The 21,500-nt window shown below is 46.1% G+C and overlaps 1 protein-coding gene across 1 annotated transcript; it reads left to right on the top strand.

Annotated features, from left to right (window-relative positions):
• The first annotated feature begins 1,066 nt into the window (after nt 1–1,066).
• Nucleotides 1,067–20,407, top strand: LOC124616748 (drosulfakinins-like). The gene is made up of 2 exons (XM_047145115.1): nt 1,067–1,111; nt 19,805–20,407. The coding sequence occupies exon 2, from the start codon at nt 19,810–19,812 to the stop codon at nt 20,143–20,145; it is 336 nt and encodes a 111-aa protein (XP_047001071.1). The 5' UTR covers nt 1,067–1,111; nt 19,805–19,809; the 3' UTR covers nt 20,146–20,407.
• Nucleotides 20,408–21,500: the final 1,093 nt, after the last annotated feature.

Below are 21,500 nucleotides of genomic sequence, written 5' to 3'. Positions count from 1 at the left end.
AAGAGAAATCAGAGCGCACCGTTCGAGAGCGGAACGGTAGAGAAATAGCTTGAAGGTGGTCCGATGAACCCTCTGCCAGGCACTTAATTGTGAATTGCAGAGTAATCATCTAGAACAATCTCACACTAATCCCTTTCCTTGAAAATCTAAGTAGTTGCCCGTTGGTTGCACATGTAGTTCTAAACTGAGGTAATGACTAATATTACACAGGAAGTTGCCGGCTTCGAATTCGAGCGGATTCTGTGTGTTTCCTCCTTCGAATCTGTGGCTTCTCCATCTGCATCTACATATACATACGTACTGTGCAAGTCACCAAACGGTATATGGCGGAGGGCACCTTGTACCACTAATAGTCATTCCCTTCCCTGTTCCACTCACAAGTGGAGCATGAGAAAAACGACAGTCTATACGGCTCCGTACGAGCCCTAATTTCTCTTATTTTGTCTTCGCGGGCGTTAACGCGTCTGCCAAGGACAATGTCAAAAGGGCAAGAGTTCGAAATATGACTACATACTTTTTTTCTTTGGTGTGCATGTAATTACGACAGTGCCGTTCTACAAAGGCAGAAGTGAGCCATTTTTGTGAAATACTGTGGCAACCCTCACAACATAACAGCGCGCTCTCGGTAAGGCAGAGCCGATTAGGTCCTAAGCACCGGGATTTTTTCCGAGAAATTGTTTTCGCCGTCGGTTCCCGCCGCGATCAGCTAGAATAAAGTTGTGTTCTTTGATTACGGACTTCCCGGCTTAAACGCACCGGGCAGCAAGCGTCGGACGAGAGGCCTTCGTGAATGATTGCGCAGCGCAGCTATTCACGCCGACGTCCGAAAAATAAGCGCCGGCTACATCCCCCAGGCGCCGCCTACGAAGAATTTTTTAGCCCCCTAAATAATAATGTCGGCGCGTCTGCGGTGAATGCGAGATTAAGCTATTTTCCGGCATTCGGGGGCGGCGACGATTGGCTGTCGGCGCGCGGAGGACACGCCCCCTCCCCTGGGGGCGGCCGGCGCCGACTATAAAAGCGACGGCCCGCGCCCCTGGTGGCAGACACACCCCGGCGTCTGCAGCCTCTCCGCCTCCGACACCCTCTCCGCACTCTACCGCAGCCAAAGGTAAGCCCACTCGCGGGGGGGAAGTGCCGCTTAAGGGAGAAGGACACTTCTGCTTACTTTGCTTCAGGAACCTTCATCTACACTTTTCTTTTATCATCATCCTTCAGACTGGGTTGATGTGGCCCGTCACGACTTCACCTCAACGTAGCACTTCCACCAAACGCCCTCAACTATTTGTTCGATATATTTCAATTTCTGTCTTACCCTGTAGTTTTACCCTCTACACATCCATCACTGAGGGATTAGCATATGTCCAATCACCCTGCCCCTTTTTCTTGTCAGAGTTCTCCAAATACTTCTTTCGTCACAGATTCTGGGGAGAACCTCCTCATTAGTCACTTACGCTGGAGAGAACCTCATTTTTTATCATACTGGTCCACCTAATTTGCAACATACCTCTATAGCACCATATCTCAGACGCTTAGTTTCTCTTCTTTTCGCGTTTCGCTGCAGTCCAAGATTCATTTTCATACACTGCAGCGTTCCAAGCAACCGTTTTCAAAAATTTTGTTCCTCAAATTAAGGCTAGTCTGCTATTGATGTACCACGTGCTTCATCCATCATACGGTATTTTACTTCTGTGGAAACAGGGAAAGCTCCAACGTTCTGGCCACAGCCGAGCCAATCGTCACCGCCCGACGGCCCTGTCATCAGTCATTTAATGGCGTCATTCCCATGCGGTATGGAGGGTCGTGGCCTCAACACACCACTCTCACAGCCGTTGTTGAGTTTTGCTTTCAAGGTAGCAGAATTCCTTTACTTCACTTACTAAGTATTCCTCTGGTTTGACATTAAGTTTCTCACTAATCTAATCTCTGCTAGTCCTCGTTACCTTAGTCTTTCTATCAATCCACAATCTACGCGCGGCAGACTGCTCATACCATTCAGTATGCCTCGTAATGCTCCCTCGATTTCATCGAGAACAGTTAAGTCATCATGGAATCTTATTATTGATATTCTTTCACGCTGAATTTAAATCCGACTCCTCAACAAATCTTATATTCTCGTCATTGCTTCTTCGGTGTACAGTCTGAATAGTAGGGGAGAAAGATTGCATCCTTACCTTACACCCTTTTCAACCCGAGCACGTCTTGGTCTTCTATTCTAATTGGCCCAAATGGCTCTGAGCACTATGGGACTTAACTTCTGAGGTCATCAGTCCCATAGAACTTAGAACTACTTAAACCTAACTAACCCAAGGACATTACACACATCCATGCCCGAGGCAGGATTCGAACCTGCGACCGTAGCAGTCGCGCGGTTCCAGACTGTAGCGCCTAGAACCGTTCGGCCACTCTGGCCGGCTCGATTCTAATTGTTCCTTGTTGGTTCTTATAGTTATTTAGAAGTATCCGTCATTCGCTATAGCTTACACCTACTTTTCTGTAGAATTTCGAATACCTTGCACAATTTTACATTGTCGAACGCTTAACTGTTGGTTCCGTTATCAGGCGCGACGCCAGAAGTGCCTCTACGGTGCCTCTACCGTTCCTAAAGTCAAACTGATCGTTATCTTCACATCGCTGTAAAGTGTAAAGCTGCGGTTACTTTGGACTCATGCGTACTATCGAAATGGCTCGTTTCGCTCATAGATTGTACACTGGAAGACTAACCACTTACAGGCTACGTATTCCAAACATCCCCTATATTTCACACATTCACTGCTTCCTACATTAACAAACTGACTGATCCTAGATGACAAGATTTCAGTCCATCCTTTCGACTAGTCACATTTTCCTTCAGTCAACTTTCCCCACTTATCCTGGTTAACAATTTGTCTTATCGTATTCTGTCCATCTTGAGTTTTAACACCGTTCTACAACATTTCATATGTCCGCCCCAGTAGCTGAGTGGTCAGCGTGACGGATTGCCGTCCTCTGGGCCCGGGTTCGATTCCCGGCTGGGTCGGAGATTTTCTCCGCTCAGGGACTGGGTGTTGTGTTGTGTTCATCATCATTTCATCCCCATCCGGCGTGCAGGTCGCCCAATGTGGCGCCGAATGTAATAAGACCTGCGATATGGCGGCCGGACCTGCCCCGCGAGGGGCCTCCCGGCCAATGACGCCAAACGCTCATTTCCAACATTTCATATACCTTCAATTGTAATTTTCGCAGACTTTCCTCTCGTCATACTCTTTAATATCGCATTTCTTCAAATGGGTCAATTATCTAACTTCTGTCTTCCATACGTCTTCATTATTTGCTACCAGTAGAACGTTTCTTTCCCCTAAGCAAACTTTTTTTATTTGTAACATTCTGCTTTTAATATTTCCGTGTCGTAAGTCGTCGTTTATAACTTTACATCATAATCCATAACATTTCTTTATCTCTTCTGGCATATGCTCTTCAACGCAAATAATTAGTGTACTGTTATTCCTTGACCTACTCTATTTGTGTATATCCTACAGCAAAATTCTACGTTAGGTATCCTATACAACCTATTTTCTAATTCTTCTAAGTTCCTCTAACATTAGGTTGAAAGGACTGCCAGCTATAAACCTGAAAAACCGGACCACTTCTTCATGCGCCATTACACCTATTTAGGAATCGCTCGTCTCCCGACTGACAGAACTCTATTTTCAAATGTACTCAAAGGTTCTCAGAAAGTATTCATTGCACCATCAGGTCTACGAAATCAGTATTGATAGGTGATCTGAGACGAACTTCTTATCGAACTGTCGGGAGATAGCCCTGGCATTCGGCTGCTTCAAAGAAGGGAGGCTAATTACCGTGGGAGAAAGATTAGGGAAATCCAATGTTGTGCTCGTTACGAAACGTAAAACCGACGCACCCTTTGACAACATTTAATGCGCTACACATAAAAGTCAGCTATCATTCAAATATTTGGAAATAAAAGTGTATTGAGACATAACGAGGAACTACAACATAGGCTCAGATGCAGCGAAAGCAAGTCTATGTACGATTCATTAGAAATATAATGGGAAATTGCAATTGTTCTACAAAAGAGATTACATACGAAACAATTGTACGGTCCGTACTTAGGAAACTTCAAGTACCTTCCTTCCGGGCATTAACTCACCCCCCTTCCCCTCTTATTATCTGTGCAATAGAGAGACGTAATTAGGCAAGTAAGTGCTCGCTCAGAGGCGTACAAGCAGCCATCATACCACGGTCTATCCGTAAATGGAACAGGAAGAAATCGCAATAAGTTGCACAGTAAAAAATATTCTCTGCCACGCACTTCACGGCGATTGAGTGAATGTAGTAGAATTCAAAATTCCGTTGACGATGCCATTAGAGACGGGGCACAAGATCGGACTGGGGAAGGATGCAACCGCCGTATCTTTTTCAAAGCAGCCGTCCAGGCATTTAACTTTAGGGATTTAAGAGAAACTACGGAAAACGTGAATCTAGATGGCCGGTTGGGATTCGAACCCTGGATGTTCAAAAGCGAGTCCAGTGTCTTAAACACTGTCCCGCCCCGCTCGCTGACGAACTACGAATTCAGTCGGAAAGTAGAAAACAGCTTTTGTTTTAGGTAAAGTAAGTATTTACTTTTCTATAAGGATTAAGGTGTAATGTTTCGTCGACGAGGGGATCTTTAAAGAGAGATCACGAACTCGGACAGAGAAAAAGAAATCGGCCGTGACCTTTTGTAAGGGGCCATCCCGGGATTTGGCTTCAGTGGTTTAGGAAAACCATGAAAAATCGGGTTTAATGTTTGATACTCTTGAAGAATTACAAGTACGTTAACGATTACAGGCGAAGTTATAAAGGGTCAATTAAATAAACAGAAGGAAAAGACCAAAGATCAGTGCGGGTTTTCCTCCCACCCAATCGCTTTAGAGCCAGCTTGGTGTGATTCTTCCAGGAATCAGGTGAAAGCTCGCAAAGGGTAAGATTACAGTAGAAACTCGCACACCATTAAGCTTGTAGTCCAGTTAACCACTAACACGTCGTTCTTCGTTGGGTTTTCTGGAATTGGTTCAAATGGCTCTGAGCACTATACGACTTAACTTCTGAGGTCATCAGCTCCCTAGAACTTAGAACTACTTAAACCTAACTAACCTAAGGACATCACACACATCCATGCCCGAGACAGGATTGGAACATGCGACCGTAGCGGTCGCGTGGTTCCAGACTGTAGCGCCTAGAGCCGCTCGGCCACCCCGGCCGGCTTTCTGGTAATCTGAAACTAAAATTTTATCCCGTGGTCTCCTTAAGTATTGGTTGAAAAATCATAAAACGATCGGAAGAGACTTTCAGGGCGCGCCCTCCAAAAGTGAAAATACTACTCAGTAACTAAGTTTCCCATTTTCGTGAATTTATCCCCCTACGTCTTTCAGAAAATCTTGCATTTGTTCTTCTTAAGGCAGACCGTGCATTCTACTCCGGCTAAACACTGTTAATTTTTAATAAATAAATAAATTCTCATCGCACTTTCACCATTGCCTAGATTGCATCCCCGAAGCGCCATTTTGAAAAGCGTGAAAAGTGCCCATCTCAGACTATTACAGGCTCTTCACTGGACATAAAACATTTTCCAGCCACAAATTTTCTTGATTATGGAAACAGATGAAAGGCAGGGGGTGCGAAATGTCCTGAATAGAGTGAGTGAATCATAAATTTGTACTTCAGATCTCTATTTTTTTTTCATTCCCAAGGCTGATTTTGCTGATAAATCATGGTTTTCAAAACGCGACTGGTCCAAAATGTCTAGCGCAGGATTCGGCAGTTGTTTTTTTTTCTACCCTTTACAAAGTAATCGATAAGAAGAAGTTCTTTCAATACTAGAAAGCAGTGGCCACATCGTTTCCGGCAGATGAAATCGACCTCCCCGGTTTTGGTACAGAGCCATCAGCCTCTGACCACTGCTTTCTTTGTTCTTTCGTTTCTGGAGTCAGGTGGTGACCCCACGCCTCGTCCATAATTGAAGACAGGCGCACAGCTACACTTGCATTCTTTTGGGGTGGCTGTAGACTCCTTATAAACCACCATAAATTTCGAATTAATTTCCGTTAGCGATAAATAGCCAAAACTAAGAATTTTATGACGGTAAGGAATTCTAGTTCCGAACAATATTTCACTAAACATCTACCGTAAAATGTTGTATCAACAAAAACTATTTAGGGGAATAAGTTGGCATTTTACTTACGTTATGCTCCCCATGCACAAAATTAAAAATATGTTGATACGGACGACATTTTTTTGTCTCAGACGGTAATTTTTCACCTGTTCGTCATACAGCTAAATACTCGATGTCCTCCGCGTAGGAGTCATGTTCGCTGATATGACTGCACCTCTATGGAGGCGAAAGAACGGGATCAACTACCTGATAACATTAGTTCATTATATCGCCCTGCTACCCGTTGTAGTAACCGGAACACTAGTGAACATTCCTAATACATTGCCGTTTACGTTATCTAACTAACTGTTCGTAGCGTTCGTTTTGTTCTGTGTTCTTTCGTGTTGTAACTGTTTGTGGGTTGTATTTCTGAGGCGAAGAGAGGGAAATCGACGAAAACACTCTCAGACTGTCTGCTGTATCAATACACTGGTCATTATTTATGCACGCGAATTAGATCAGAGATTGGTCCACCTCCCTACCTCGCAAGCCAGCGGTCTGCGCTATACTGAACATACGAGCAGAGCGACTGGACCGTAATATTTTGACAGCCTAACGTTCCTTATTTAAACAATGGAACGAGTCATTATCCTCTTGATAAACACTGGGTACATCACTGCTTTGAAAGAGCCACTTCTTATTTTGCGACTTGGTTGACACATCATGGTGATAAAACCTGGTTCATCGCCTCAGATAATGCTATGTAAGTAGCGAAATTTGCCACTTTCGCTACAGGTGATACGAAGTGTCATTTGCTACCCGTTAAAGGAATATCATTCCCAGAAATAAAGAAGCTTCTTCAGTTTATATGGCCTTGCAGATTGGTTTTGATTATAGATGCAGACGGGCCTCAGTATTCCGTTCTTCTCTGGCTTTTCCATCAATAGCTTTGGTACTGTCGCAACATTCCCTTCAATTGGCGACGATGATGATGGATCTGAGTAGCTGAAGTTACTGCTCTGGAGCTAATTAAGCCGTCTAAGTTTGGTAAGGCCATGTTTATAGCCCTCTCCAAGCTGTAGAGGTAGCTCGAATCAACGCCAAACTGCCAGACACGAGAAGAGCTGTTCTTCGTAACTGCTCGCCACTATATTCCCATCTACTAAAAGATCTTTCGATCACAGCTAGTCCACAGTATGGGGATGCTGACAGGTAATAGCTCCAGTTCTTGGCTACAGTGCATGCATGAACATGTTTGTAGCCGACTGCCCGTACTGAATATCATGTTCGCAGACGCAGTAAATGCAGGCCGTTGTGTTGTATGGAGTGAGTGGAACTTTGCGGTCTCGTCAGCTTGTGGAGATAATTTCGACTGCTGGCGGAGAGGCTCAGCAGGGCAAAAAGTGCCGCACCGAATCTAGAGTGCCAATGCGTCAAAAAACAGAATTTATCTCTCCGTCGAAAGTCGGTGAAAACAGACAGTCTTGGAGGCTGCGCAGTCAAAGCCCGCAATACAGTACGCGATGCATTCCGTCTGGAGCTCTAGAACTTTCTTGCTGTAGCGTAGTGCCCATTAAAAAACTATGACACTCAAAGCAGCGCCTGGCATAATGACTGTGTATGGATGACACCTAGGTTAGACGCAGAAGCGGGAGTGGAGAAACTGCAGGCGACCATCGCGAAAGAACAGTCCTGCACTTCTGCCAGGCGACCGACGGCAACTGTACCAAAACATCCGCACCTACATCTACACTCCGCAAGCCACCCTATGGGGTTTAGCGAAAGGCACTTCTAATACCACACTCATCTCCTCTGATCCATGTTCCGTTCGTGAACCTGTGACGAAAGGAGCCGCTCTTCTTTAGATTTTCTCTGTCGCCTCTATTAATATTACATGATAAGGCTCCTGCTCTCATGAACAATACTCAAGAATCAGTTCATAGAGTGTCCTGTAAGCTATCTCTTTCGCGGATGAGCTACATTTCCTCTTCCTCACAGAGGGCGTTCTGCTCGACCTGGGCTATCCTGCGCTGCTCCAGAGCTGCTCGTACGGCCGGTGACAAGCGGTTTTCGGCCGCTCGAATCCGGTGTTCGTCCGAATGCTTGGCGAAACGGCGTCGAATAGAGTCCCAGGGTGACGTCCATCTTTGTCATGGTCTTCAGAATTGCTGGATACCCTTCGTTGAAGCTGCTCACTGCCAGCAAAGCCGCAGTCTCCACAGTCTTCGCACCAGAATGCAAATGAAATTACAATGAAATGAACACCCTTAGCTGCTTACAGGCGTTGACATACGGGGACAGATGAAAATATGTGCCCCGACCGGGAATCGAACCCGGCATCTCCTGCTTACATGGCAGACGCTCTATCCATTCTTTTTTTTTTAATTCTTTGTTGATCTCATTTTGTTCTAATTTGTTCGTTGTATATGTTCGGGGCGGACGTCTCAGGACATCCCTTCAGGTTGTTCGTTGATCCATTCACTCAGTTTTTTTATTACAGTGTGTAGCTAACCCTCTGACTGAACACGCTGAGCTACCGTGCCGGCTATCCATCTGAGCCACCGAGGACACAGAGGATAGCGCGACTGCAGGGATTTATCTCTGGCACGCCTCCCGCGAAACCCACATTCTCAACGTATTGTCCCGCACTACATTCGTAGTGCCCCCGCCCATTATACTCATTACTCGTGGCGCGTTGCCGATTCCCGTAAGAGTTCGGGCACTGTTTGTGCATTCGCACAGAAGAAGAAGATGGTCAAGTGGCCGGTGAGCCTTAACTTTCGGACATGTCCGAAAGAACAGATACCATCTTAGTAAATATATAGAATGCAAATGCTTGGGGGCTAACTTCCAAGCACACGCGTTCAAACTTTCATTTGAACTTTGTGTGTTTCCTCCCACTGATGACCACAGCTGTTAAGTCCCATAGTGCTCAGAGCCATTTAACATCCCACCGGTGACTGTCACCAGGGGCTGCTCGAACAGGACAAGAATGGACAAGGGAATAGGCTGTCTTCTTCTCACAGAAACCAGCCCGGTATTCCCTCAATCGATTTAAGGAAACCGCAGAAGACCGAAATCTGGTTGATGGACGAGTATTTACCGATTGTGTATCCTCTGGTGCCTTAACCACCGGTCACACTTCCCTTTGTGGAGAATTATTTTGCTAGAATCGCCGGAGAGTTTGTCGTTTAAACATTTTTATATTCAAAAGGCAGGTTAAAAGGTGATGCCAACTACATTCATACTAGTGAATTTTGACCCCTGGGCTTACCCTTATCTCAAAGCTTCATCGTCTGCATTTATTCGAACGTGTAAACGACTATTCGCTCGTCAGGCGAACTTTTCTGTGTGACAAAATACTGTCGGATTAGAATTGCTGATCACCGCGACACTAATGATAGGCGATCAGTGGTTGAGTCCACAGCTGGTAGATAATATCTGTACGTGTTTGTCGTACACTTTTTTGCCTGTGAGGTTGTCTACTAACGTGGCCACATGCGCGTGATTGTTACGAACTGACTGTGTGTAAAGTTATAAATTTGACTGGTAGCCTTACGACACAGGCCATGTCTTTGGCGATACCCTTACTTGTGAGACGGGCGGATCCCAGAAAGCATTAGTATGAAATCGTCTTTAAATGAAATACGACGCTACGGTCGGTAAGATCTCCCGACAGGCGGCTTTCCATTGTCTTCGCAGTACGTAAACCTCTCTTCCGACGTCTGTAAAACCACTTTCGAGAAAACCTGAAATTCGTTCAAAAATGGTTCAAATGGCTCTGAGCACTATGGGACATAACATCGTAGGTCATCAGTCCCCTAGAACTTAGAACTACTTAAACCTAACTAACCTAAGGACATCACACACATCCATGCCCGAGGCAGGATTCGAACCTGCGACCGTAGCAGTCCCGCGGTTCCGGATTGCAGCGCCTAGAACCGCATGGCCACCGCGGCCGGCCTGAAATTCGTGTAGCGTGGGAAACGCCTTTAGATAGGACGTTGATTCCGATGTCATTGTGAAGAGCTTGCGCAGCACACCTAGGACTCAAAGTAAGACAATAAAAATATTCACCGGAGTATATGGGAAAATCGGTATTAAGCTGAAAATTAAAAGATAATCAAAGATGTCGTGTCACGCGAGACGTAAATATACTCGGAATTATAGAAAACGCAAGTCGGAAGAAAGCTCGTGTCGAAAGGAATCCAAGAAGCCGGAAAAAGTCCAGGGCCGGGCGACGGTGAGAACTACGGCGGCATCGAAAAGGAAAAGGCGGAACGGCGCGAAGCGATTACGTAGCTGGCGCATCCGGCTTACGTAGCTGGCCCATCCGGCATACAGCCTCTAGCGACAGCCCGAACTTGGGATTTACTCGTACCTGTTCTGTGTTTGATAATTAAAGTACACATTAACACAAAACAGGTGTTACGATTTTATCCTTACTTTTGTCGAAAATTCTACGGCGCGGACAAGAACTACAGGTACAGAATTTTTTCCCTTCAAGTTCTTGTTCTGCCCGCAGTGCAGTCTGCTAATTGTAGGCAGTCGATCACCCAAAATTTGGTAATTAATTTTAATTCAATTTTGCGACCAGATGCCCTTCTTTTGCCGTAGGCTCGCTACCGGCTGCGTCGGAGTCAACCCAGATCCTAAGCTCAGGGGGGGGGGGAGGGGGGGGGAGGGGGGGGGGGAAATAGCACCAAACGGCGGAATAGTTCTGAGATTTCGCTATAGATGGTGCTGGGTACACTTCTTACCAGTTCAGAGTCCATGACGTGATCCTGCAGGTGCCTTTTCTCACTTATGCTCTTACGTACTTCGGATTTCTGACTTAATTCTGCAGCATTTCAAATACACTACTGGCCATTAAAATTGCTACACCAAGAAAAAATGCAGATGATAAACAGGTATTCATTGTACAAATATATTATACTAGAACTGACATGTGATTACATTTTCACGCAATTTGGGTGGATAGATCCCGAGAAATCAGTACCCAGAACAACCACCTCTGGCCGTAATAACGGCCTTCATACGCCTGACTATTGAGTCAAACAGAGATTGGATGGCGTGTACAGGTACAGCTGCCCATGCAGCTTCAACACGATACCACAGTTCATAAAGAGTAGTGACTGGCGTATTGTGACGAGCCAGTTGCTCGGCCACCATTGACCATACGTTTTCAATTGGTGAGAGATCTGGAGAATGTGCTGGCCAGGGCAGCAGTCGAACATTTTCTGTATCCAGAAAGGACCGTACAGGACATGCAACATGCGGTCGTGCATTATCCTGCTGAAATGTAGGGTTTCGGAGGGATCGAATGAAGGATAGAGCCACGGGTCGTAACACATCTGAAATGTAACGTCCACTGTTCAAAGTGGCGTCAATGCAAACAAGAGGTGACCGAGACGTGTAACCAATGGCACCCCATACCATCACGCCGGGTGATACGCCAGTATGGCGATGAGGAATACACGCTTACAATGTGCGTTCACCACGATATCGCCAAACACAGTTGCGACCATCATGATGCTGTAAACAGAACCTGGATTCATCCGAAAAATGACGTTTTGCCATACGTGCACACAGGTTCGTCGTTGAGTACACCATCGCAGGCGCTCCTGTCTGTGATGCAGCGTCGAGGGTAACCTCAGCCATGGTCTCCGACTGGTAGTCCATGCTGCTGCAAACGTCGTCGAACTGTTCGTGCAGATGGTTGTTGTTTTGCAAACGTCCCCATCTGTTGAATCAGAGATCGAGACGTGGCTGCACGATCCGTTACAGCCATGCGGATAAGATGCCTGTCATCTCGACTGCTGGTGATACGAGGCCGTTGGGATCCAGCACGGCGTTCCGTATTAACCTCCTGAACCCACCGATTCCATATTCTGCTAACAGTCATTGGATCTCGAGCAACGCGAACAGCAATGTCGCGATATGATAAACCGCAATCACGATGGCTACAATCCGACCTTTTTCAAAGTCGGAAACGTGAAGGTACGCATTTCTCCTCCTTAGACGAGGCATCACAACAACGTTTCATCAGGCAACGCCAGTCAACTGCTGTTTGTGTATGAGAGAAACTGATTGGAAACTTTCCTCATGTCAGCACGTTGCAGGTGTCGCTACCGGCTCCAACCTTGTGTGAATGCTCTGAAAAGCTAATCATTTGCATAAAACAGCATCTTCTTCCTGTCTCCTCTGGTTAAGTCACTTCGAATAATATTAAGTCCGAACCCTAAATCATCTCCCATTCTTTTAGTGCTCTTCCGTTTATCCTTAACCAAATAAAATTTCCATTCCACTTAAAAGAGTTACTACGTCTATTCTAAGGTTTAGCTGAAAGAACGTTGTCACCTAAAAATAGCAACACACACCGTGTCTCTAATCACTTTCATTCATATCTACAATCTTCTCGAGTTCCCGGTCGATTCATTGTTAAATGAGGTCACAACGCTGCCAGAAAAATTCCTCGCTTCATCAGGTACAACAAGAACGTCGTTACATGATTTACTGGTGCGGCTCCCAATGAGTCATGGCATTCGCATCTTACGAGCATGCACTTTGGAAGACTAACGGCACAGGCCTAGTCTTTGTCATACCCTTACTAGTGAGACGGTCGGATGCTAGAACGCATTGACGTGCAAACGTATTTCAATGAAATACGACGCTACGGTCGGGGAGATCTCCCGACAAGCGACTTCCAGTAAGCAAGCCTCTGTTTCCGACGTCTGTAAAACCACTTTCGTGAAAACCTCAAATTCATCCTAATATTCTTTTTCCTAACTGTCCTGTGCCACGTCTTGCCAGATTAACTTATGTAGTAATGCAAATGAATGGAGTTTCTGCACCATCATCGCCCGCCGAAACGCGTGCTGCCTGTGGGAAACAGAAGGCAGTTCAAGGTGATGTGCTGTGGCATTTCTGAGCGTGATTCAGCAAACTGCGGGAAGTCCGGTTCTGCCTGCTACTGGCTTTCAGACACGGCCAAGGTCGGCAGCCCGACAAGACGCTCTCTCTTTCTGATGACTGGCTGCAACAACGTGGGACGCTCTAGTGTCTAGACTATTACAAAAACCTACAACTTGAAGGAAAGTTATCTAGGAGTCGCTAGTTAACGTCCCGAGACCATTCTACCATGCTAGAAACTATCCTGAATGACCATACACGTAAGCGTGCTGTGCAAACCGCTTTTAAGACCACGCCTTGTAATTATTTATGTCTACATGGACTAAATTCACGTATGCCTCTCACTACCTCGTAGGTCTGGCACAAATTCTAAAGTAACACAGACATTCATCTTGAGTGCGACAAAAAGGAACTTTGAGTGAGTTGCACACAATACGGTAAAAACGTACTATTAACACATACTGTCGGACGTCATATTCGTTATTTCTGAGGATGGTTAATTCAAAGGGCTGTTAATTCAGAGGCTAGACAACTGCACACCGATACGTTACCTCCGTCCACTAGACCTCAAGTCTCGTCTGTGGCAGAGTTCAGTGCGTGTGAAATGTTCCTGTTACGACGCGAGGATCGCCTAAGACTACAGTATTTGTTGATACTAGACTGCTGGGTATGCTGGCTTGTTTAGTGTCAGTGCTGACCCGGAAATCCTTTCCGTCATGTTTCAGCAAGACATAGTCGAATGGTTGCTTTTGGAAGGTAATACAGCAGCGATTCTACGTGGCACAGATTCGATAAGTCCTTGCTGCGTTTCCGGAGATGTGTAGCAGCAGATGTCTACACACAGGTCACGCAATTCACGTAAATCACTGGCCGGTGGTTTGTGCGCGCAGAGCTCGCGATAGCGTCCCAGGTAGATTCCCCAGAGTTCGGATGCGGCGAACTGGGAAGCCAAGGCATCGACGCGACTTCACTACTATGCTCCACGATTCTGGCTTTGTGACAGGACTGGAAGATTCCATCGTTGACAGGGAATTCATCAAGCACAAAAGGATTCAGGTGGTCCAGAGCAATGTTGACGTAGTCCACACCTGTCATGATGCCTTCGATTACTACAACAGGTCCCTTTTAAGCCCAGCTGAACGCCCTCCACAGAATTGTACCGCCCCCCACCGCTTGCATCCGCGGCGCGGAGCATGATTCGAGCAGGGTGACGGCGTATCTTGACGATAGACCTGGTGTAACATGCAGCGTGATTCATCCGACCAGACGACTCGTTCCCATTGATCTACGGCGCATCTCGGTGGTCCCCTGCACACTGCAATCGTAATTGTTGTCGTTGGTTGACCATGGGAACACGTAGGCGTCGTCTGCGGTAGAGTCGCATGTTCATCAATGGGTGCTCGACAGTGTGCTCCGAGACGCTTGTGCCTGCACCAGCATTGTACTCTGTCGCTAGATCTGCCATTGATCGCCGCCAACCCTGACTTTTAGAGCGGAAAAATCTTCGACCACCACGTTCTGTGATCAGAAGTGGACGTCCAACACCTTGTCGGCTACTTGTGGTTTCACCATCCTTCGACCACTTTTCATGCATGCACACGTAGGTAGCCCGCGAACAGGAGACCAATTTCGCCTTTCCCAGGTGTTTGTTAGCAGGCAACGGGCCATAACAATCTACCCGCGAGATGACTGGGTGTTGTGTGATGTCCTTAGGTTAGTTAGGTTTAAGTAGTTCTAAGTTCTAGGGGACTGATGACCATAGATGTTAAGTCCCATAGTGCTCAGAGCCATTTGAACCAATCTACCCGTTTCAAAACACAATTATGTCGTGGACTTCCCCCTTTAGTGGCCCGTATCGTGGGTAGACTGATTCCATTAGTCCGTGCTCCGCTTGCAGAGTGTCCCAGGAGGAATGCTCAATATTCGGGGATATAATGGGAACGATCATCCAAAGCAAACAATTCTAGTAAACATGGGCTCTACAATGAATACTTTAAGAGCTATGAGGACTTCTTCATCTTCGATAATGTGCTTTCCATATTTTGAGAGGTGATATCATCATCATCATCTGTCCGCAGCTCGTGCTCGTGCGGTAGCGTTCTCGCTTCCCACGCTCGGGTTCCCGGGTTCGATTCCCGGCCGGGTCAGGGATTTTCTCTGCCTCGTGATGACTGGGTGTTGTGTGATGTCCTTAGGTTAGTTAGGTTTAAGTAGTTCTAAGTTCTAGGGGACTGATGACCATAGATGTTAAGTCCCATAGTGCTCAGAGCCATTTGAACCATCATCATCATCATCAGGATTTCCTTCCAGCGAGCAGGGTATGAACTTTGTGAACGATGTGCCTCCATTGGTTTCTGTCCTGGTCTAGCTTTTCCCTCTCCACTACATCCCATGTTACTCCTCTCCTCTTGCGATCTTCTTTAACCTGGTCTGTCCATCTCTTTCTAGGCCGCCCAATTGGTCTTCTTCCTGGTACCTAAATCTCCAAATACTGGCATGGTGTTTGAGTTGAGTGCATTCGCTTCACATGACTGAACCACTACAGTCTCAAAGCACTCATCCTCTGCTGTGTAGTCAATATCACCTGCAGGTCTCTCCTTACATATTCATTCCTGACTCAGTCTATCCTAGGTTCTTGTAGAGCTGACCTAAGGAACTTCACTTCACACGCTTGTATTTGACTCTCTTCTCTCTTATTGTCCGCAGCTCGTGGTCTTGCGGTAGCGTTCTTGCTCACGGGGTCCCGGGTTCGATTCCCGGCAGGGTCAGGGATTTTTCCTGCCCCGTGATGACTGGATGTTGTTGTGTCTCTTCATCATCATCATTATTCATCCCCATTACGGTCTGAGGAAGGCAATGGCAAACCACCTCTACTAGGACCTTGCCTAGTACGGCGGTGCGGGTCTCCCGCTTCGTCCCCTACGCTCCTCGGAGTGTGGGACCTTATCGTCATCTCTCTTATCTATGACACGGGCTTCTAGACTATACATCATGATTGGCAGGAGATAAGTTTTATACATGGTCTGTTTGGCTCTTTGAGGGACTTCCTTGTTCCAGATTAAATTTCGTACTTGGCGGAAGAAGCTAGATCCTTTCGTTATTGTGTTTAAGACTTCTAGTTTGGAACTTCCATTGCGTGATATGGTGCTATCCAGATAATTGAAGCTTAGCACACATTCATCCTTCTCCCCCTCCAGTATGATCTGACAAGGTGTGGCTGTCCTGCTCATCTTCATTGCCACTGCCTTGTTCCTACTCATAGTTAAATTGAATTTTTTTTAAATCTTGTGTTCCAGTAATCTAGTCTCCTCTGAATCTCCATTTCCGTGTCTCCAGTATGATGTGGCAAGGTGTGGGTGTCCTGATCATTTTCATTGCCATTGTCTTGTTCCTACTCAAAGTTAACTTGATTTTTTTAAATTTTGTGTTCCAGTAATCTAGTCTCCCCTGAACCACCATTTCCGTATCTCCCCAAATGGAAAAGTGTAATGAAGAGTAAAGGGGAGAGCGAACTGCCATGCTGAACACCTCTCTTTGTCTTAAACCATTTTGATCTTGCACATCCTGCTTGCACACTGCTCTCACAATCATCGTACAGCATCTGGACCTTTTTAATTAATGAATCAGGAACATTATGGTTTCCCAAGCATTCCCAGATTTTATCCCTTGGTACACTGTCATATACTTTTTCCACATCCACGAATACTACTACCCAATGCTTCTCCATTAACTGACGAAGGGAGAAAATGAGATCTATTGTTCCCCTATTACTTCTGAACCCACACTGTTGTTTCTCTAATTGGTGTTCTAGAATTTTCCACAATCTTTTTTCTATGACCTTTTCCATTATCTTAAGGCAGTGTGATTACAGTGTGGTGCCTCGGTAGTTGGTGCATTTCATTCTACTACCTTTCTTGAATAATGGTGTTGTAATTCCTTTTTTTCCATTCATACGGCACTTTGTTTTCCTTCCATATCACCCCCCAGCACCCGGTGTAACCATTGTATAACATGGATTCCTGCGGATTTAATCATATCCGCTGTCAGCTCATCTACTCCAGCCGCCTTCGCACTTTTCATCTGTTTCAGGGAATTCTCAGTTCCTAACCAAGAGATAGTATGGACCAAAACAAGAAAAAATGTTCAGTGAACATGGGCTCTAAAGTGGGCCTAAGAGCTATGAGCAGGTTTTCTTCTTCGGTACTGCGAAACACATCTGTTCTACTGAACAAGTGCTCGTAGCTCTTAACATATGCACTTCAGAGCCCACGTTTACTGGAAATTTTTTTCTTGCTTTGGTCCATATTATCACCTCTCAAAAGAGTGGCGCATTTCGTCACGGGATGCGTTAGTTGGCGTGAGAGCTTTACAGAGGCGTGTAACAAACTCCAGTGGTAGATGCTACAAAAGAGAGAAGTTATGCGTCGCGGAGACGTTTGCTATTCAAATTGAAAGAGAATACTTTCTGGGGAGAGTGAGACAACATATTGCTTCCTCCCATATACATCTCACGAGATGACCACGACGAGGGAATTCGAGAAATTTGAATACAGAGGCTTATCGACAATCATTCTTCCCAAGTGCCTTACGTGAGTGGAACAGTGAAGGGGGATCAGTTATTGGTAGCAGACGTACACACTGCCACACAGTATCATGTGGCTTGCGGAGTGCTTATGCTGATACTGATGTTGAATACGGAAAGCAAAGAGCTTGTAGTAGAAGAGACTGGTTTCAAGACGTGCTCACAGCTTTTAAGGTGTGTATCTTAGAACCCATATTTACCAGACTTTTTTTGCTGCGAACAATCGTTCTTGTCATCACCGTTATCATATACAGTTTTGGTCTAGGCGTCCTTCCCTGTTCCAATTTCAAGCAGATTGCAGCTGATCTTTCCATCTCTTCCTAGGACGCCCCACACTCCTTTCTCCTTTAGGTTTATGTTTGCATATTGTTGTAAGTATCCATTCTTCCGACATCCCTTGAACGTGCTCATGCCATTTCTTTCTGCACTCTTCTGTTTTCTACAGTAGGCGTTTGACACCCAGTTCAGTCCTTATTTCACTATTTTTTATCCGATCTATGAGCTTGTAATCAACTAGATGTCTTAGGAGTCTCATCCCTGCTGCCCCAATCCTCCTCCTCAGACTGGCGGTTAGAGTCCAAGTCTCCGACCCTTACATCAGAACTGGCACTCCCATCACATTATAAAGTTTTAGTACTGTCTCCTTTCTAGCTTTATTGAGGTGAGTGCGATTTATAGTAGCTACCAACTGCTTGAATTTTTGCTGTCTGCATTCAAAAATGGTTCAAATGGCTCTGAGCACTATGGGACTCAACTGCTGTGGTCATAAGTCCCCTAGAACTTAGAACTACTTAAACCTAACTAACCTAAGGACATCACACACATCCATGCCCGAGGCAGGATTCGAACCTGCGACCGTAGCGGTCGTGCGGTTCCAGACTGTAGCGCCTTTAACCGCTCTGCCACTCCGGCCGGCTTGTCTGCATTCTTGATCATAGTGTGCGACATATGAGACCTCGCATCTCAGGAATTTAAAAGTGTTTATTTGTTATCATCAATTATTATTTTTGTTCTTAAATGCTACTTAGCATGGACTGCCATTATCTTGATTTTACTTTAGTTATTGTCATATTATAATCTTTTGCCACCTTGGGCAGCAACCAAATTGTTCTCTGTAATTTATCTTTTGGGTCCGCTATGATTAGCGGAGTACGAATTAAAATCTATGGTGAATAAATAAAGACTTTGAGGTTTGTCGATGACATTGTAATTCTATCAGAGACAGCAAAGGAACTGGAGGAGCAGCTGAACGGAATGGACGGTGTCTTGAAAGTAGGATATAAGATGAACATCAACAAAATCAAAACGAGGATAATGGAATGTAGTCGAATTAAGTCGGGTGATGCTGAGGGAATTAGATTAGGAAATGAGACACTTAAAGTAGTAAAGGAGTTTTGCTATTTGGGGAGCAAAATAACTGATGATGGTCGAAGTAGAGAGGATATAAAATGTAGACTGGCAATGGCAAGGAAAGCGTTTCTGAAGAAGAGAAATTTGTTAACATCGAGTATAGATTTACGTGTCAGGAAGTCGTTTCTGAAAGTGTTTGTGTCGAGTGTAGCCATGTATGGAAGTGAAACATGGACAATAAATAGCTGGGACAAGAAGAGAACAGAAGCTTTCGAAATGTGGTGCTACAGAAGAATGCTGAAGATTAGATGGGTAGATCACATAACTAATGAGGAGGTATTGAATAGTATGGGGGAGAAGAGGAGTTTGTGGCACAACTTGACTAGGAGAAGAGATCGGTTGGTAGGGCATATTCTGAGATATCAAGGGATCACCAATTTAGTATTGAAGGGCAGCGTGGAGGGTAAAAATCGTAGAGGGAGACCAAGAGATGAATACACTAAACAGATTCAGGATGATGTAGGTTGCAGTAGGTACTGGGAGATGAAGAAGCTCGCACAGGATACAGTAGCATGGAGAGCTGCATCAAACCAGTCTCTGGACTGAAGACCACAACAACAACATGATTATCTTCTGAGTCATATTCCTGAATACAAATCATTCCTTCTGGAAAGCCGTGTGTGCTTTCTCTACTTGCAACTCGACCAGGCTCCATTCGGTCTCACAGTGGACAGTGGTCACAATGTTTCCGCTGCGCTTGCAGTTGTAGACGTGCTAGCGGCTGCTCAGCTGCGTTACCGAGGTGTGGATCCGCTGTGTCGCAGGCGAGATGAGCAGCCGCGCCGTGCTTCTGATGGTGGCCGTGACACTGGGAGCGTGGCTGAGCGGCGCCGCCCCCTCCGCCTCCGGCGCCGCCGCCTCGGCCGCCGCCCCCGGGGGCGCGCGCCGCCTCGAGGAGCTGCTGCTGTCCGCCCCCTACGACGACCCCGCGCTCGTCGACGACCTGTTGGAGGCGGCCTCCAAGAGGCAGCTCGCCAGCGACGACTACGGCCACATGCGCTTCGGCAAGCGGCAGCCCGCCGCCCCCGCCGCCGCCCCCGTCCCCGTGGCACCGCGCTTCGACGACTACGGACACTTCCGCTTCGGCAAGAGGAGGCCGCAGTGACGCGCCTGCCAGCGGCGCGTGGCAGCGGCCGCCAGCCCTGCTGTCGCTGCCTGCTGCTCGTCCCTTCGTGGCTCCACATGTTAAACAACCCTCCGTTCCACGTTCTCCTCTCTCGGCGGCGGAACATTCAGACCCGAATTCACAGAAAAGTTCCTCTAAGTTAACTTCCGTACAGTACTGATGATTCTTTCGTTGTCTGTCATCAAAACCTTTGGACTATGTTACCTAAGTTTGTTGTAAATAAATTACGTTTTTACCAAAATCTTAAGACTTTTCTCGTAATTTTTCTTGCAGTACTACTGTTCCTACTTGTTCCAGTCTCTTACCAGTGCTACTATGAGGACGAACTACGCGCTTCTCTGCATCGTTGTTCCCTATTTTTCAGTTGATACTTGCTGTCTTTATTTTCCAAAAGTATTTGCTCCATTCTTATGAGGAATCTATTCTTGCCTGACACGAACAGAATAAAGAAGTTTGGGTATTGAGGAAGTCAAATCAGTAGGAAAGACCGGGTAATTATTCAGAAAAAAACACAAAAGCATAGATAAGTGTTTACACTAAAACTACCGAGGATTTAAAAATACCAGAAAACAGAAAGAGAAATAAGTCATAGTTTTGTACGAGAAAACAAGTATATTAGCACACGAACATTTGCAATCGGCGCAGTACAGCTACGTTTATGTTTGTACAGGTTACTTTTACACTACTGGCCATTAAAATTGCTACACCAAGAAGAAATGCAGATTATAACGAGTAGTCATTGGACAAATATATTATACTAGAACTGACATGTGATCACATTTTCACGCAATTTGGGTGCATAGATCCTGAGAAATCAGTACCCAGAACAACCACCTCTGGCCGTAATAACGGCCTTGATACGCCTGGCCATTGAGTCAAACAGAGCTTGGATGGCGTGTACAGGTACAGCTGCCCATCCAGCTTCAACACGATACCACAGTTCATCAAGAGTAGTGACTGGCGTATTGTGACGAGCCAGTTGCTCGGCCACCATTGACCAGATGTTTTCAATTGGTGAGAGATCTGGAGAATGTGCTGGCCAGGGCAGCAGTCGAACATTTTCTGTATCCAGAAGGGCCCGTACAGGACCTGCAACATGCGGTCGTGCATTATCCTGCTGAAATGTAGGGTTTCGGAGGGATCGAATAAAGGGTAGAGCCACGGGTCGTAACACATCTGAAATGTAACGTCCACTGTTCAAAGTGGCGTCAATGCAAACAAGAGGTGACCGAGACGTGTAACCAATGGCACCCCATACAATCACGCCGGGTGATACGCCAGTGTGGCGATGAGGAATACACGCTTACAATGTGCGTTCACCGCGATGTCGCCAA

This window comes from Schistocerca americana, chromosome 5 (assembly GCF_021461395.2).
Source record: "Schistocerca americana isolate TAMUIC-IGC-003095 chromosome 5, iqSchAmer2.1, whole genome shotgun sequence".
Classification (NCBI taxonomy): domain Eukaryota; kingdom Metazoa; phylum Arthropoda; class Insecta; order Orthoptera; family Acrididae; genus Schistocerca; species Schistocerca americana.
This window is presented reverse-complemented; position numbering and strand designations above follow the sequence as displayed.